The 13,352-nt window shown below is 40.9% G+C and overlaps 1 protein-coding gene across 3 annotated transcripts; it reads left to right on the top strand.

Moving 5' to 3' along the window:
- Positions 1 to 1,314: 1,314 nt before the first annotated feature.
- On the top strand, positions 1,315 to 11,367 carry LOC117395301 (zinc finger protein 484-like). 3 transcript variants are annotated; one of them, XM_059007639.1, is made up of 7 exons: positions 1,315 to 2,079; positions 3,783 to 4,103; positions 5,168 to 7,682; positions 7,978 to 8,049; positions 8,938 to 9,090; positions 9,529 to 9,582; positions 10,564 to 11,367. In XM_059007639.1, the coding sequence occupies exons 2-3, from the start codon at positions 3,893 to 3,895 to the stop codon at positions 5,917 to 5,919; spliced, it is 963 nt and encodes a 320-aa protein (XP_058863622.1). In that variant the 5' UTR covers positions 1,315 to 2,079; positions 3,783 to 3,892; the 3' UTR covers positions 5,920 to 7,682; positions 7,978 to 8,049; positions 8,938 to 9,090; positions 9,529 to 9,582; positions 10,564 to 11,367. The 3 variants fall into 3 exon arrangements, with proteins under 3 accessions (XP_058863622.1, XP_058863623.1, XP_058863621.1); XM_059007640.1 differs by lacking the exon at positions 8,938 to 9,090; XM_059007638.1 differs by having other exon boundaries at positions 8,938 to 9,582.
- The last annotated feature ends 1,985 nt before the right edge of the window (positions 11,368 to 13,352 follow it).

The raw sequence follows: 13,352 nt of genomic DNA, 5'->3' as shown, positions 1-13,352 counted from the left end.
TGTTCCGTAGCCTCGAAGAAACATCTACAATTTGTATTTAAATGGACGTCCAACGTTGGACTCGAACCCACGACCCTGAAATTAAAAGTCTCCTGCTCTACCGACTGAGCTAGCCGGGCTGACTGGTGTTCGTTTCTTTCACTCTAACCAACTGAGCTATTAATTTGTCGTCTTATTTGAGAAAACAACAACAGAACAAAAGATTCCAAATATAATCCACTGCACGTCACCAGAAACATCTTTGATGAGACAAAGTCGAATGACACGAACCCTAAGAATGTTATTCCAGATTCATTGTTGCTTAGAAACAACTGCAGCCTCCCTGCCTCAATACAAATAATACCAATACAAAAATCAAATTACATGTATTTAAAAATGAATGGTCTCATCCATCTGGAACGATTGGTTCTGCATTTATACAGTATCAACCTTAATCTGAGTTGAGAGGCTCCCAACCTGTGGAGGATTTTAAATGTAAGGGGATGTGAATAGAGTCAAATACATTTACATCATTCTGTATATATATATATATAATGTTATACATATGTGTGTGTGTATTAACAATTACCGTTTTGACGGCGGATTGCGGAACCAGTATCTACATTTAAATCCCATTCATAATTTTTGGGGGTGTCGCCATCTTTTTGTTGATCAGCTCACCAGCTCTGAGAGTCACTCGCTCTCAACGGTGAGTTTAGGAACGATTTTGAGATTTGATGCTTCTCAGCGTTAAATTTAGGAACGCAGTCAAGTGTGCCCACTTCTGCACTGGAAGTAACAGCAGTAAGGACGCAACACCTATATCACTTCTATAGACAATAGTGCAAAGAGTAGGAGTATATATAGGCGCCTATATATAGTTTAGCTCAAGGAGCCAGCTGCCCAACGTTTCGATATGTTGTACATATCTTTCTCAAGTACATATATATAACCAGTACACAAGTTAATAGGTGCTGTCAAAAGCATGCTGTTGGAAATGTTAACTCGCTGCGCTGTCCGCTGCTTTCTGATGATGTAAAATCCTCAGCAGCTTTCAAACCGCACGCGCACAGCAGCAGCGGCTTTGGAATTGAGCGCGCGCATGAGAACGCAGAGACTTTCGAAACTGGCGCCATTTCGGATCTCGCGCAGTGTCGTCATCGCATCGAACACAGCGCTGAAAGAGCCAACATGGCGAAGTCTGGCATCCAGTTTCATAACCGCCTCGACAGGGAGGCAATCAGGCTCATATGCTGGAGATAGAGTGTTTCTACAGCCAATAATACGCGATGAATCCAACCAGACCCGCCTTCTGCTAGTGACGCTTTCATTTCAGTGCAGGAAATAGAGTGGTTTGTTTTGTTCATGTGTGGAGAGGTGGCTGCAGTCAGTGATGATTTTACAACACGCTGTCTCCTGCTGTTTAAAGTATTTAGGCTGGGATGAAATGTTCTCTAATAATTAGTGATTTTTGTGTTTGTTTATCACCTGCACGGAGTTCCGTGAAAAGGAAAGCATCCCTTTTCTGTGTTGAATTACACACACAGAGCGGAGCGCGTCAGTCGCAGCTACAGACAAGTCGAGCTTTTCAATGAGATGATTTACTGAGAAACAAACGCGTTGAAGCTCCAGCAGAGCTCTGCGCGATTCTGAAAGACCAAAGGAAAGTTACTCCTTGCAAAGCCTGTTGTTTGTGTGCTTTCTTTATCACACCAGAAGAAGTGATGAATATATTTGAATGGGAAGGCTACAGTTAAAATTAAATATTAGTAAATAATATGAAAAGAGGATTCCGCTACTAGACCAGTGTGAAACTCAAACCAGTGAAGATGGACGGCAGCGTGTCCGTGTCGCTCTTTCAAGACGAGCTCGCCTCTACCATCGAGCACGCAGTGAAAGCGGCTCTACACACCGTCTTGTGTGCGATTACTGAAGCTGTCGGCAGCAAATTCACTGAATTACAAATGGAAATGGCTGGAAAGGAGAAAGAGAATGAAAGTCTGAAGCTGAGATTGGAAATATCAGAGAGCGAGCTGAAAGCTGTGCGAGCGTGTATAAACGCTGCAGATGCAGACACTAAATAACCTTTAATATTTCAAGGTAAGATTGATTTTATTGTGTAGTATTGCTTGGTCAATCCAGCACCTTAAACCACCTTCTATTGGAAAGATCTTTGTTCGAATCTCTCTTAAGACACGTTTTAAAGTGTTTGATTATAATAAGTGTTGTTAATAACACAACTCTGTCCTGAAATTGGCTATAAGGAGTCTAATCAAGACATTGTATTATTTTATATATTTAAATAGGTAGTCTAGAAATTAATAAAGTACTAGATTGATAAATCTTAGCCAGTCTAATTTAAGAGGCTTCAATGGCATCCTTCTGGTAAAGTGATGTCTTGTATAGAGTCCCACTGAGACAGTCACAGACCATATTGCAGAGGGTTAGAATAATGATTTGTGATCTAATCTCAACATACAGGCAGCAGCACATCGGGTTTCAGTGTTTGATTGAACTGTTTGACTGCGAATCTATTTTTAGATAAATGGTTTCATTGTATTCCGCTCCAGTGCTGTTGAGTTTGTCTTTGGTACAGTCGCGGCTCATTCGCTGCTCGTTCTTTTGCTTCAGTCCTGTTTCCTTCTTGTTCCACACACACACATTTACACGATCTTTCCAGACCTCACTGTGTGAATAAAGGGGCGGCAGCAGCACCCTGCCTGCACCAACCCGGTGTAAGATTTTGGACCCGAGTGCTTCCACAAGTTCAATTAAGGGTTGAAGTTGGAGGAAGTAAATACAGCACAGTAAGGTGTCAACTGAATTGTATCATTTTAATGAATCTCTAGATTGAATCTCTAAATAAAGTACTATGATCAGCTGATGGTAAACAGAATTAGGAAACGGTCGCTCATATTGCTTATAAACATTTACTAATCCAGGTTATTATTTAAGAGCAGAGATGAGTTTGCACAGGATACATACAATAGGGAGAGCCACACCATTACAAATGTATTTTAATACTACAAGGTATGTTATTGGATTTATATCTACAGGTCACCTGACATTGCACAAGTAAGCTTCCAGTGTTGTTGCTAATGATTATTACACCGGTGGAGTTTGTACAAAAAACATATGGCTGCACTTTAAAAAGTTTGAGTTGTGTAAATCACATGTTTAAATGAAACTGCTTTGAGAATAAGCAGGCTATCCTGCTGCAGTCGCTTGTCTGCTCATTGTATTTGACACATTGAAACTTGTATTCTGCGTTGACCGTTTCCTTCAAAACCGTTCTCACAATACAGGATCAGGTAACAAAAAGACATTCCTCAGACACTTTGCTAAGACTGCAAGTCTCCAGGCTTGGTTTCTAAGCATGTTTGCAGTAGAGAAATTGATGTTTGCATTAGAACAATGCAAAGGCAGAACGGCGGTCATGATGGTGATTGACAGGGGGGTAGAAGTGGATGCAATGCTCCAGTGTGAGGCTACAGGAGGTGAGAAAGCCCAGCAGCACTGAGGCTTGTTTTGTACAGGACGTAGAATAAAAAGATGTTCATATGAAATGCCTTTTCCTTCACTTTGTTCATAGGAACACAAACACAGCGTTAACCGATAATTGCAATGTAGAATAACAGGAATGGTATCATTGCCATCATGTACCTAAACCACCAAACTATTATACCGGCTCACCGCTATACGAAATAACTGAGGAACAGTAACTTTAAATCCCTGATCAAAGCAACCAACAAACATAGCTAGTAAGTAAGAGATCTAATTGTATACTGTTTTGTTTCCCACAGATCCCAAAGAGAGCCACGCTATCCCTGAATCTGAAGCACAGGAGTGGCCAAAGATAGAAGCAGCTTACACACAAGAGGAGTCCTTTGAGCAGGAGTGGTGTGCAAGTCTAATGCAGGTTACAGAGCTGGCATGTGTTAAAGATGAAGAGGTCCCTCAACAGGAATGTGTTCCTATTAAAGAGGAATTCATAGAGCAGGAATGTGTCCCCATCGCAGAGGAACTTCCCCATGAAAATCATGTCTGTACACTTGAGGAGAACAACAAGCTGGGATCCAACCTGTGTGATGACTCTCCATCTGAATGTGAACTGGGATTCAGAGGTAATCCTACAAAACAAGCAGCATTGAGCTGCCTATTCATCCTGCAGAACCTGGTACTGAACACCAGCAGTGTGCTTGAGATTCATATTTTAACCAAGGGGAGCTGCCCAGCCACTATGTCAACAAGGACATCACGGTGCTTGCTTCTGAGGCACCTGCTAGATGTGCAGCCGCTGGCACGCCTCTTTAGAATGCTGTTAGATCAGCGGTGTCCAATCACGGTCCTGGAGGCCATTCCGCTCCACATTGAACAGGTTCAGTTTGGATGGACACCCCTGTGTTAGATCTTTGCCTTCCCTCATTCCTGGTAGACTGTTTGCAGTTGTGCTGCTCCCACAGCTTTACAGAGCTGCTGGGATCACGTGTCCCATCACTGGGTGATGCCAAATCCAGTCGGGTTCCTCAGCGTCACCAGAAGAAACATTTCAGTAAAGATTTTCTGTGGAGAATGTATGCAGCAGGATCGCCAAAATTAGTCTTATTTTATTTCATTTTTAAAAGCTCATCTCATGGCAACTATCCCGAGGACTGTAATGTTTGCTCGCAACACCACATTTCACTTTTGTGTGTCTCACAGTAAGCATTGCTGTGTTGTTATTGTTACAGTACAGTAAGTACGTGTGTGGAGGTGTTCTGTACAGCAGATCAGCGAATCAGTTTCAGCTGGGAGGGGATTCTGGGAATCGTAGTTTTACCGGATCTTTGCTCTACAGATATTTTACACAAGAAAGTTTGATTTATAAAAAAATGAGTTGTGGAAAATCCAAACCCCTCCAGCCCTACATAGTTCTGCATGTCGTGTGTCTTCAATACAGCTAGAATAAAAAGACACGGTGCAGTGCGTGGGATTGCAAATGGAATTTCTATATTAATTATTATCAAAAAAAATATATATATATTAGATAAATTGCTGTGACTGAAACTTGCGGGACACTAACTGGTAAATGAATCCGCCTCATCTCAAACAACCAATCACTGAACTGCTCATTCACTTGTGTTCAGAACAGTGCATGTGGAAGAATGCTGTACAATAACCTTTGTCTCTCTTCTTTTTCTTTCTTTAGCTTCTAAAGTAGATGAAGGAGAACACGACTCCACTCTATCACCCCAGTACAAAAACTCTCCTAGAGGCAAACCACAGTGCAAGAAACACAGAGAAACGACACCCCAAGAAGAGTATGTGAAGACATTGAGAACTCACTCAGTTAAAATCCCTTCTTTACAAGACAGACACCCACTTACTGTGGAGAGTACAGAGACGGCACATTCTGTGTGTTTTAACAATTCTGAAACCCAGGGCAACTTGAAGACCTTGCCTCATTCTATTGAAGGTGGGAAGAGTTCCTGTCAATTAGACGCTCCTGAAACTCACAAGGGAAATCCCACAGGAGGGACTCCGTTTTCCTGGGCTGATTGTAGGAAGAGTTTCAATCATATATCACTGCTTAAAAGACACCAGCGCATTCACACAGGAGAGAAACCTTCCCACATACAGACCAGTGATAAGAGTTTCACACAGTTAGGAAATCTTCATTCACACCAGCACATTCACATAAGAGAGAAACCTTATCACTGTACTGAGTGTGGGAAGAGATTAAGTAATTTAGGAAACCTTAAAATCCACCAGCGCATTCACACAGGAGAGAAACCTTATCACTGTTCTGTTTGTGGGAGGAGATTCAGTGACTTAGGATCCCTTAAAAGGCACCAGCACATTCACACAGGAGAGAAACCTTATCACTGTGCTGTTTGTGGGAAGAGATTCAACCAGTTAGGACACCTTAAAAGACACCATAACATTCACATAGGTGTGTAATCCTATCCCTGCACTTAGTGTGAAGAAGTGAAGTCAGTTGCAGACTCTTACAGGACTAGAGAACATTCTCAGAAATGCAGACACTTGGGGACAACTAAACAACAGGAGTGCATTTGACTAAATACAGAAATATTAACTGAAAACAGAAGTGGCTTGATAAATCTGGTCACCCCTAATCACAATTTGTTCAGATCAAAAACTCACCAAAATCTGTGTTCATCATGTTGTTGAGCATTCTGATTGTGTTACATCACATTAGTAATATATTAAATAGATTGTTATTAGGAGTGCAAGTTTCTCTTTTTCCTCCTGCACTGCTCAGCCTCTTGCAGTGTGTTGTGTGGAATCTTCCCTGATACCATGGTGAATCTGCGGTACCTCAAGACGCAGCACAGTATACCACAGTTATCATGCGGGCAGCTTGAAGTGGAAAATCAATACTGTTTCCAGCAGGGTGCGCCAGAGAGCTTTTAGCACTTTAATGGGCTGCATACCATTGCTTCTTAACAAGGTGATTTCTGCTCCCAATGTGTTGAATAGTCCCCTCTCTCTCTAGTACTGGTCTCTCTACTGTGCTTGAAAGAGTGACTACAGTTAACTTCAACTTTTTAAAACCTTTAGTCTCCTCTAGTCTTTTTTTTTTGTTCCAGACTGAATAGATTTAGTTCCCTCAACTGTTCTCTCAACATATTTAGGGTTGGTTGAGTGTACAAGGAAAACAACTGACTCTGGAGAGGAGTTACCAATCAATGCCAGCACACTGGAGATCCAGAATTCAGAACACAGAACCAGGGAGGACATTCGGCCCATCAGTGCAGCAGCTGATTGATCTCAAACCTGTTAAGTCGGGTCTTAAAGGATCCCAGCCCTAACAACATGACTTGGTAACCCATTCCATCCCCTCACCACACTGTGTGAGAAGGTGTCTCCTACCCTCTGTCCTATGGCTATCCACACTTAATTTCCAGCAGTGTCCTCTGGCCCTGGTGTCAGTGCTATGCTTGAGGTATTAGTTTGGGTTAACTTTAAGCCCTGGGATTAGTCTTCACCTTTATGATTGCTTCCCCGTTGCTGGTAGAAATGAGTCTATCACAACACCAAGGTCTTTCTCTCACACCCACTGGGTATTTCAATCCTACTTCTTTCCTACTAAAAAGAGACTTGGTAATACAATTGTGAAATGTTTCAATAAGAAACATGCACTCCACACCGTACAACAGCTGACTGATTTGCTAATGAAAGAAGCAGCTCAACCACAACACCTGGTATAATGAACATGTTTGTGAGCTGAGTGTTTGCAGTACTGTACTGTAGATATGAAATTCCAGAGAATGCTTCATTCTGCATGACTGATAACTAATCATTCTATTGCCTTTAATACTGTATATGGGGCCACCTGTCTGCACCTGCTGATCCCAGCACTGATCCTGCTCTGTGTTAAGAGAACAATGGAGATCACTGACACTGTGTCAATAGATTTGGATCATAGGGTATAGAGGAAATAGTTTTCAAGTGAAGTATGGAAATTTGGAAGAGGAGGGCATCACACAGTATCACAGTGTAGAGAAAGAAAGGGTCCTTGATGAGGGTTTAGTGGTGAAGGAGTGCATTTGCCTGGGAGAGGGTATAAAACAGAGCAGGGTGGAGGGACCAGAGCAGCTGAAGAGTGGAAAAGCAGCATCAGCAACTTGTCAAGATGAAAGCCTGGACTACAAGAGCCATTCTCCTCTCGGTCCTGACAGCATAGCTTCTGTCAGGGGCTGGTAAGACTGCCTTTCTCCTGAGTAACATGGGGAGGGAGGGAGGGATTGCATTGATTGCTTTCAACCTAAAATAAATGGGGGAAGAGATGGCATTGACTGACTTTCATCAGAATAACAGAAGGGTAGGGAGATAGCAGACAGTCTTCCATGAGATAACATAGTGGAGAAGGCAGGCTTTTCCTCAATGCTGCATCATTGAATAATCAACTTACCATAAGAATATCCTTCTTTGTTCTTAATTTGTACATTGCCATTTAAAAGAATGATTTCCCCCCTCCATTTCCTCTGTGTGCAGATGCAAGGAGCCTCCTTGAGGACTCCGAAGAGCTGGGAGATGATGATTACCAGGCCAGCAAGAGAGAACTGGGTAAGATCCATTCTTCCAGAACTCAATCCTATATTCTCAACACAGAGGTTTGTCTACTTGTCTTGGGGTTTGATTTGATGAGCCTGTACTCCACTAGAATAAGACACAGCATTTAGAGAACTTGAAAACTCCCATGTGTTGCATCAACCACCTCCCACCATGGGGACCCCTTATTTACCCCTAAGAAATAAGAGGCTGCTTCAGACCAGAAGGATTCCCTGGTATTGTAAAATGCAGCTGTGGCTTATCCACGTGAATAGCCAAATCAACTTGTCATTCTTATCATTTATAAGAACTTATTAGAAATGAAACAGTCATCAACAGTAAATATTTAAATATATTGGGGGGGAAAAAACAAATCAAGTTTTGCATCTGAAATTTCCCTTCGAGTCGATCTTGCCTCCTGCTCATCTCTTCAATAAACCATTGCAGGGTGTGAATAAAATACACTGAGATTTTAAAATGTTCATTCAGTTTGATTTACCTTTTTCACAAAATATACATATCCTTGAAACATATAGACCTGCTCTTAATATTCAAACCACTTTTTATACAGCAGATTTAATATAATAATTTATTTAAGAGATATTATGCAAACTGTTTACTGCAAGTTGATTTATTACAATTCCTTGCCTTATATAATATGTTGCACTTAAAGTGGTTTATTTATATAATATTAATTCAAGTATTCTACACTGTTGCAGTTATTAACAAAAGTGCAGAATTTTATGACCATAATTACATTTTTTCAAAACAGATACAAAAACCTTAATAAAATAAAAATCGTGCCATTTGCATTCTCCATTCCATGGTGTCATTCCTTTCATAGCACTGGATACAACACAGGACTGCTCTCATTAAAAATGTAACCACAGCCTGTGTTTACAGATCTCAGCAACACTTTGGAAGACTCAGAGAAGCAGGAAGGAGCACTGGGGTATTATTGTATAATAGTATAAAGCAGCCACTGCAGTGACTTAAAATGGACTGAACTCAATATATCACTTGTATCTTTCACAGTAAGGTACAGATGCTACTATGGTAAGTAAATGGATTCTACTTTATTTGATGCAGCAATCAGTGGGATTTATTTATTATTTTCAATCAGGGCACGAATTGTTTATCAGTGTAGCTTTGCTGAGAGGCTTCAGTGACACAGTGGCTAGAGTGCAGAGGTGCAGTGTGGAAGGTAGTGGGTTTGAGCAGTTCAATGACTAGAGTGCAGAGCTGCAGTGTGGAAGGTAGTGGGTTTGAGCAGTTCAATGACTAGAGTGCAGAGCTGCAGTGTGGTGTAGTGGGAGTGGCTGAGCCGGGATGTGAACCTCCTGGTAACAAGCCTTTTTCTTTAACCACAGGGCCACTGTCCCTGAGTAGCTCAGGGGGTTGAGTTCTGGGAGCTACAGTGTGGAAGGCAGTGGGTTTAAGAAGCTCTGTGTTAAAAATAGACTGTTCCTAATTATCTTTTCTTTTTTTGTGTAGCTCATCACTATCACTACTATTTCTACTACCGTCATGGGTACCGCTGCACTCGCCGTGAGTATGCCTTATTATTTCTGTATACATTGGTTGAGGGATATATTAGAACAATTTGAAATAGAAAAACAAGTGTCATTCCATATCAGTTTAGAACATGAGGTCGACCAGGTCAAATATGGATGGAACTCCAAGAGAGACACAGAATTGTTGGAATAAGTTTTATAACAGATGCCATCCATCATAATCCTTCAACTGGAAATATCAAGATGAGTTTATGATTCATCTTTCAACTGCATTGTCTCAAACTATTGATCGATTTGAGGTCATTTGTAACTTATTGGAAAGAGGAAAGTCTAACCTGTCTCCTGCAATCCTGAAATGTATACTTAAACTTATTACATGTGTATGATCTCATGCCAGAGTAACCAACTCCACAAATAATCCCAGGAGATCTGATGAATGGGATTGCTGCTGTTTTATGGTGTGCATACAGTAGTTCTCTGTGGGAGGTCATTATGTCAGGGTTGGCTTTGAGTTGAGAAGAAGGGTCCACTGACCTCAATCTCCTGTGGAACTTTTGTCATTTCAGTGAAACAAAATATAAAAGTAGGGGTCAAAACAGAGGAGCTTTGATCTAGGATTGCTCTGAATAAAACCTCAGAAGCATGTTTGGCATTTGAACTAGTATAGAGGGTTTCCGTGTCTTTTATTGATAGGATTGTATTGAGAGGTTGTGGTTGCTCCACATGATTCCATACCCTTTGGGATTGTGAAATTTGCTTGCTGAATTACACAAAGCTTTACTCAAATTTGTAATTCAAATGAGTGTAATACAAAGAGTGTGGAGGATGCTATCTACACATGGGAGGGAGTTCAATTCTGCAGCTCAGTGTGACACTGATTGTCTATATTATTAGACAATGCTGACCATTACCACCCCACAATCTCATTACCTAGCTGTGAAATGCTCTGTAGGGTATGGATCAGAACAATAGCTTTTCTGCCCAGGTTGCTGATAATGTCTTCAATTGGTTTCAGACCGGCATACCTACCGCTGCAGGCGATGCCAGCACTACTGAGAAGCAGCAGCGCCCAGGGATCACAGTGCTGGAATTTACCTGACAGCAGACCTGCAAGCAAAGCTTAAACACACCAGCAACCTTCTTTTGTAGCATGGCTGTAACCTTTCTGTTGTGGTCCCCCTCCCCAATCACAGCTACAGCACCCATACTTATTTCTATCAGGCCATTCCCAGTTTGTTTAAAACAGCTGCTCCCTGTTGTGCATTTGGTCAATCTCTTCAAGGATATATAATAGAGAAAACATTGTTTTTCTATTGGGTGATTTCCTGCCTCTCATGAAGCAGGTCTTTACATTGTATGGAAAGGTGTCCTTATTTAACATGCTGTCTCAGATTCTCAGTGAGATCACATGCTCACACATGTTTGAATAGAAACACAGCTGCACATGGGCACATATACAAAGCGTTACTTGGAGAGCGTGCTTGATTGATTTGCCCCAGCTCATAATCACTGCACCGAGTCAGGTTTGACCAGTAGACTCCTTTCTTCTCCCAGCTCCTCACAACCACCCTGTGATGTCACAACTGTCCCGTGACAGGCCTTGTTCACAGACTGACAAAAACATTGTGTTTATATAGAGATTTTCTTCATCTCTCAATTATTTTAAAATCTCTTTTATTTGCATTCATGACAACAAATGCTCAAACTGTTGACCAGTATAACTGCTGTCCTGCCAAAAATACAACACTATCTGCTGTTACATGAAACTGGGTAAAAGCCTCTCTCTTTCTGTAAAGCTTTTTCAGCAATAAAACTATTAGCATCAATGTCTCGTTTTGGACTGGTTTATTACACATGACATGTATTCTTGTCATACTGCCACCACTGAAATCACTCAAAAAGCACTCTTTATTGACAACAAAGAACTCTTAACAGTGCAAGGGAGGATTCATGTATTTCCTCTTTCTTCTGCATTGCATATTTAGTAAAGGAGAAAGTGCCTGATTGTTTCTATAATGTCATCGGTTTAGCCGTTCAGAAGCACGCTGCTCTTTCCCAGGTAATTGTTACTTGCATATTGTGGGTAAACCAATAGGCATGATGGGATGCTGGAGGCGTTATGGCAAACCCTGCTTTTACTTTATTGTGTGCTCCCTACATTAAACTGGTTATTGAACCTGGACCATCTCTCATCTTTCACTTCTACTAATGAATTACTCTCCAACTCTGGGGAAACAAAACACAAATGTGTGTATTGTATTATCATGATATGCTGGAATTGACCTTGCTCTAAAGACTCACTGTGCTGTCTCTATTAACTTGTATTATAACAAGGTCAAGTTTATCGATTAATGTCAGTGGGCATTTGGACAGCGTTTAAATAATCCCACTTCTATAACATAAGAATATAAGAAAGTTTACAAACGAGAGGAGGCCATTCGGCACATCTTGCTCGTTTGGTTGTTAGTAGCTTATTCATCCCAGAATCTCATCAAGCAGCTTCTTGAAGAATCCCAGGGTGTCAGCTTCAACAACATTACTGGGGAGTTTGTTCCAGACTCTCACAATTCTCTGTGTAAAAAAGTTCCTCCTGTTTTTTGTTCTGAAAGCCTTTTTATCTAATCTCCACGTGTGACCCCTGGTCCTTGTTTCTTTTTTTCAGGTCGAAAAAGTCCCTTGGGTCGACATTGTCAATACCTTTTAGGATTTTGAATGCTTGAATCAGATCACCGCGTAGTATTCTTTGTTCAAGACTGAATAGATTCAATTCTTTAAGCCTGTCTGCATATGACATGTTCCTTCTATAGCAGCAATATCCTTTTGTAGCGAGGTGACCAGAACTGAACACAATATTCTAGATGAGGTCTTACAAATGCATTGTAAAGTTTTAACATTACTTCCCTTGATTTAAATTCAACACTTTTCACTATATATTCGAGCATCTTGTTGGGCTTTTTTATAGCTTCCCCACATTGTCTAGATGAAGACATTTCTGAGTCAACATAAACTCCTTGGTCTTTTTCATAGATTCCTTCTTCAATTTCAGTATCTCCCATATACAGACACAGACCACACTGTAGTGTTTAGATGACTGGGTGTGAGGAGCCTTGTGTTAACAATGGGAGAACTGGGCTGACTGGGGAGGTAACTGCTGTCTATTTCCATTGTCTTATTACTGTGTTATTACATTATGGACAGCAGTGGTGCTCTGGCTCCCTCTTGTGGTCAGTGTGAATGATGGCACTGTGTGCAGCTTGGCAGGGCACTGATGCCTGTTTCCAGACTATACAAACACAGAGAGGGATTCAATCAAACACTAAATTCACAGTTTAATAGAAGAGTGGATTAGTTCTATTTGTATATGTGTTCTAAACACTGCAATTGTGTTTCAATAAGTGTCATATTATGATATTTATAATACACATTTGTATTGCCTGTGTGCAGTACCTTACACTGTTCTCTATTAAATGTCATTTGCCATGTGTTTGCCCAGTTCTGAATGCTGTCTAGATCATTTTGAATGACCTTTCTCCCAGCTACCTTTCTATATTGGGTAATTGTAGGCTCTAATTTTTTTTTTTTTTAACATCACTGAGTCCCTTGTCCCTGTGCAACCACAATGTAGAAACATATAGAGAATGTATGGGAATGGTCAATAAACATCACTGCTGTTTCTCTTAAAGTGTGTTTATTAATTTCTAATACTGGACCCTGTCTTAATACTGTTTTACATTCTGAATATGAATATAACTGAATTATTAATTGTTGATAATACTTAGAATACCAGATACATATTTAGCATTA

Source organism: Acipenser ruthenus, chromosome 35, assembly GCF_902713425.1.
Source record: "Acipenser ruthenus chromosome 35, fAciRut3.2 maternal haplotype, whole genome shotgun sequence".
NCBI classification, from domain to species: domain Eukaryota; kingdom Metazoa; phylum Chordata; class Actinopteri; order Acipenseriformes; family Acipenseridae; genus Acipenser; species Acipenser ruthenus.
The sequence above is the reverse complement of the archived record's forward strand: the minus strand, read 5'-3'. Positions and strand labels throughout refer to the sequence as shown.